Here is a 5,045-nt window from a genome sequence, read left to right on the forward strand (position 1 = left end):
CAGACAGATATACAGACAGAATGACAGGGAGACAGACATAACAGACAGACAGACAGACAGACAGATAGGCAGACAGACAGACAGAAGGATAGACAGATAATTTGACAGGCAGACAGACAGACAGACAGACAGACAGACAGATAGACAGATAGGCAGACAGACAGACAGATAGACAGAAGGATAGACAGATAATTTGACAGACAGAATGACAGACAGAACAGACAGAACAGACAGACAGACAGATAGATAGACAGACAGATAGACAGATAGGCAGACAGACAGAAGGATAGACAGATAATTTGACAGACAGACAGACAGACAGACAGACAGATAGACAGATAGGCAGACAGATAGACAGATACAGGCCTGATAGCGCTCCGGCGCCACGCCGGATTTCCGGCGTACAGACGTGTCTGCGAAAAAAAAAAAAAAATCAGGTTCGCGTTCGCGTGAGAGGCGCTTTGCTTTCACTAAACCACGCCAGTAAGCCTACTTCAGCCAATCGGTAATAGGGTAGGCAGGGGCTGGTCTTGGGTTTTGGCCAATCAGATTGATTCAGCAGTCACTCCACGTGCGAATTTGTTTTGTGTTTCCCATACACTACGAATGTGTTTCCCACACTGGCAGCGCGAAACATAGCCAAAGTCATGGAGTGCAACTTTATGAAGCCAGGGGAAGACACCAAACTTGTCGATAAAGGTAGATCAAACTTGATGAAAAAAATTATCGTGGCCTGATTTGAGGTAGCTCGCCAACAGACCGTTCATATATCGCGTCTTTTGCGCGCTCAAGTTCATTCAAATGTAGGCGCGCGGTAAGCGATAATAAGCGCGCTCATAAATGAAGCGACGCGGTCGGTTTTTCCATGTTTTTTGGCGGTGAAAATCCATTAGTCACTCAAACTTTTTTGTCGTTGTGGAGAGCGCAGACGCCAACGGGAAAATCGGACCTAATTTTACTATTAATAATAAAAGATAAGCTAAAGTGCATTGTTAATGTCAGTAATTTATCTCTTTTTTTTTGACTCATTCTTTTCATAAATAATCATTTAAAGTCTGAAATATGTGAGGTTTATCTTTTTATAAAAAAAAAAATTGTCAAAACTTTTGAACTTGTACATGTTAGTATAACATGTTGCAAGACACTTTTAAAATCTGGCTATCATTTTTAATGCTATTATTTTAATGTTTATGTAAACAAAAAGTGCATATTGATGCTTATTTTATTAGTTATTTGCTAGTTTTCGACATAAAACTTGGTGAATTGATTTCATTGTGTAGCATTAGTACTTTTTGTACAGGATTCAGTGATAACCGTCATAATTTTTGTCACTATAATCATGAAATGAAATGTTCATGCCATTTCATCTCTAGTTATGATCAACTGAAATCAACTAATTATGTGTTTTTTACAGTATAATATGCAAAGTACAATTTTCTATAAAAAAAAAAAAATATATATATATATATATATATATATATATATCTGATTCTGTTCTTTTCTCTGACACGCGTTGTTGGTTGTGGAAGGTTACTAATGTGATTGCTTTATCTGTAAATTAAATTAATGCGTTTTCAATGACTGAATTCATTAAAATAAAATGAATTCTTCGATTTTTTTTGGCAATGCGTCGTAGGTCTTAAATTTCAATCTTTATGGTCTTAAAATGTCTTAAAATGGTCTTAAATTTGACTTACTGAAACCTGCGACTGTAATATAGGCTTGTATTGGGTTTGTTCATCTCATGTCTGAATGATGTCCATTTATCCACAAAAGTCACAAGACTCTATCATTTAAGGGACTATTTATCAAAATGTTCTCATAGGGGAGCACACCCCTGGATCCCGCTTGACAATTATGTTAATCAGGGCATATCTTGGCTTAGGGGCCCGCTTACCTCCCAGGGAAAAAAGTTCAGGCTCAGGATTTTTTTCTACTATCACCCCTGCAGATAGACAAAAGGATAGACAGATAATTTGACAGACAGAATGACATGGAAACAGACAGAACAGACAGACAGACAGATAGACAGACAGAATGACAGGGACAGAGACATAACAGACAGATAGACAGACAGACAGACAGATAGACAGGTAGACAGACAGAATGACAGGTAGACAGACAGACAGACAGACAGGAGTATAGACAGACAGACAGACAGATAGACAGGAGGATAGACAGACAGATAGACAGACAGATAGACAGACAGATAGGCAGACAGACCGACAGATAGACAGACAGAATGACAGGGAGACAGACAAAAGGATAGACAGATAGTTTGACAGGCAGACAGACAGATAGGCAGACAGACAGACAGACAGATAGACAGACAGAATGACAGGGAGGCAGACAGAACAGACAGACAGACACACAGGAGGATAGACAGACAGACAGATAGACAGAAGGATAGACAGATAATTTGACAGGCAGACAGACAGACAGACAGACAGACAAATAGACAGACAGATAGACAGATAGATAGACAGAAGGATAGACAGATAATTTGACAGACAGACAGACAGATAGACAGATAGGCAGACAGACAGATAGACAGAAGGATAGACAGATCATTTGACAGACAGACAGACAGACAGACAGATAGACAGATAGGCAGACAGACAGACAGACAGACAGAAGGATAGACAGATAATTTGACAAGCAGACAGACAGATAGGCAGACAGACAGACAGATAGACAGATAGGTAGACAGACAGACAGACAGATAGAAGGATAGACAGACAATTTGACAGACAGAATGACAGGGAGACAGACAGAACAGACAGACAGACAGATAGACAGATAGGCAGACAGACAGATAGACAGAAGGATAGACAGATAATTTGACAGACAGACAGACAGACAGACAGATAGACAGATAGGCAGACAGACAGACAGATAGACAGAAGGATAGACAGATAATTTGACAGACAGAATGACAGGGAGACAGACAGAACAGACAGACAGACAGATAGACAGACAGAATGACAGGGAGACAGACAGAACAGACAGACAGACAGACAGATAGACAGACAGAATGACAGGGAGACAGACATAACAGACAGACAGACAGACAGACAGACAGAATGACAGGTAGACAGACAGACAGACAGACAGACAGGAGGATAGACAGACAGTTAGATAGACAGACAGACAGACAGAATGACAGGTAGACAGACAGACAGACAGACAGGAGGATAGACAGACAGACAGACAGACAGACAGACAGACAGGAGGATAGACAGACAGACAGACATATAGACAGACAGACAGACAGACAGAATGACAGACAGACAGACAGACAGACAGACAGATAGATAGACAGACAGAATGACAGGTAGACAGATAGACAGACAGGAGTATAGACAGACAGACAGATAGATAGACAGACAGATAGACAGACAGACAGATAGACAGGAGGATAGACAGACAGACATGCTGTGGAATCCCATCAGAAGCCATGAGAGAGAGACTTTTAAGAGAAGTTGACATTAGTCTGGAGAAAGCTTCCCAGCTGTGTATCGCGTCAGAAATGACGAAAGCTCAGATGAAGCAAATGCATGATGAGGATCACAACGCACAAGCCTCTGCACGTGAAAGCAAGTGATGCAGTGAAACATAAGCAGACACACAAAAACGAGCAACAGAATAAATACAAACCGAATGAAAAAGGCAAAGCAAGCACTTTTAATTGCAAAAGATGTGGAACGGAGCATGCATCACGCAGTTGCCTCGCAGATGGCAAACAGTGCAAGAACTGTGATACAATGAACCTGAAAAGATGTGTAAATTGAAGAAAGTGCACGTGGTTGATGATGATGCCGTCACAGATCAGAGACCTAGTCTGTTCGTTATCAGTATTTAGCTGATGTATTATCCAGAGCGCACTTACCAGAGACCGGCTCTCCTGATGAAGAAATAGAAGCTCAGGTGCATATGGTAATGTCAAACTTACCTGTGCCAAATGAGAAACTAGATGAATTCAGAAAGGAAACTAAGAAGGATGTGATTCTGACAAAACTCACAGAGACAGTGCTAAATGGATGGCCTGAAATGAAGAGCAAAATAAATACAAGGATATTGGAACTTCAGAGAGGAAATCTCAGTTGTGGATGGAGCTGTGTTCAAAGGAGAACGGCTCATGGTTCCAGCATCAATGAGAGCATTCATGAACGTCACCTAGGCATAGAAAGCTGCAGACGGAGAGCGAGAGATGAGCTCTTTTGGCCTGGAATGTCACGAAGCATAACGGAGATGGGAAACAACTGTGATGTGTGCAGCACACACCAGGAACGCCAGAACATCCACACAGTGTTCCTGAAAGAGCCTGGCAGAAGATAGGTGTTGACATGTTTACCTTTGACCAACAGGAGTATCTATCTTAGTGGATCATCACTCCAGATTCAGTGAAGTGGAGTGGCTGAGATCAGATACAAGAAGTGCAAGAAGAAGTGCATCTGAAGTCACAATTCTCCAGACGTGGAGTTCCTGAAACGGTAATTTCAGACAATGGGCCACAGTTTAGCTCATGTGAATTTCAAGGTTTTGCGAAAGAGTGGGAATTCATGCACAAAACCTCAAGCCCCCAGTCGAATGTAATGGCAGAGAGAGGAGTGCAGACTGTTGAACACGTGCTTGAGAAGGCTAAGGCTGACGGGAAAGATCTCACCTGTCTCTGCTGAGCCTGAGAAGCTCACTGAGGATCTCCAGCCCAGCTGTGATGGGTCGAAGACTGAGAGCAAGACTTCCCATTACATCAGAGTTGTTGAAGCCTCGCATGGTAACTAACCCAGCACAGCAGTGGTTAGAAAGCTGACAGAAGAAGCAGAAGGAATATTTCGACCAGAGATCCAGACCTCTTCAGAAACTTCAGGTTGGCGACAATGTAAGAATATGGCAAGATGGCATGTGGAATCCAGCGGAAGATCCTGGACTTCCTGAGCAGCCAAGACCGTATGTCGTTCACTGAGGGGAAGGCGTACAGAAGGAACAGAAAGTTTTTAATGAAATCAAAAGAGCACAGTGACACACCAAGGAAGGACGCGGAC

General features: G+C 42.1%; 1 protein-coding gene across 1 annotated transcript in view; it reads right to left on the reverse strand.

The window, feature by feature from the left end:
- LOC307166222 (somatostatin receptor 3) overlaps positions 1 to 4,776 on the reverse strand; it is a gene marked incomplete at both ends in the record, with an annotated part of 20,928 nt that extends 16,152 nt beyond the window's left edge. Inside the window, one exon of the mRNA XM_079884437.1 lies at positions 4,667 to 4,776. Coding sequence (XP_079740563.1) covers positions 4,667 to 4,776 — 110 coding nt within the window. The remainder of the gene's footprint in view (positions 1 to 4,666) is intronic.
- Positions 4,777 to 5,045: the final 269 nt, after the last annotated feature.

Source organism: Squalius cephalus (genome assembly GCF_949319135.1).
Source record: "Squalius cephalus genome assembly, chromosome: 10".
NCBI classification, from domain to species: Eukaryota; Metazoa; Chordata; class Actinopteri; order Cypriniformes; family Leuciscidae; genus Squalius; species Squalius cephalus.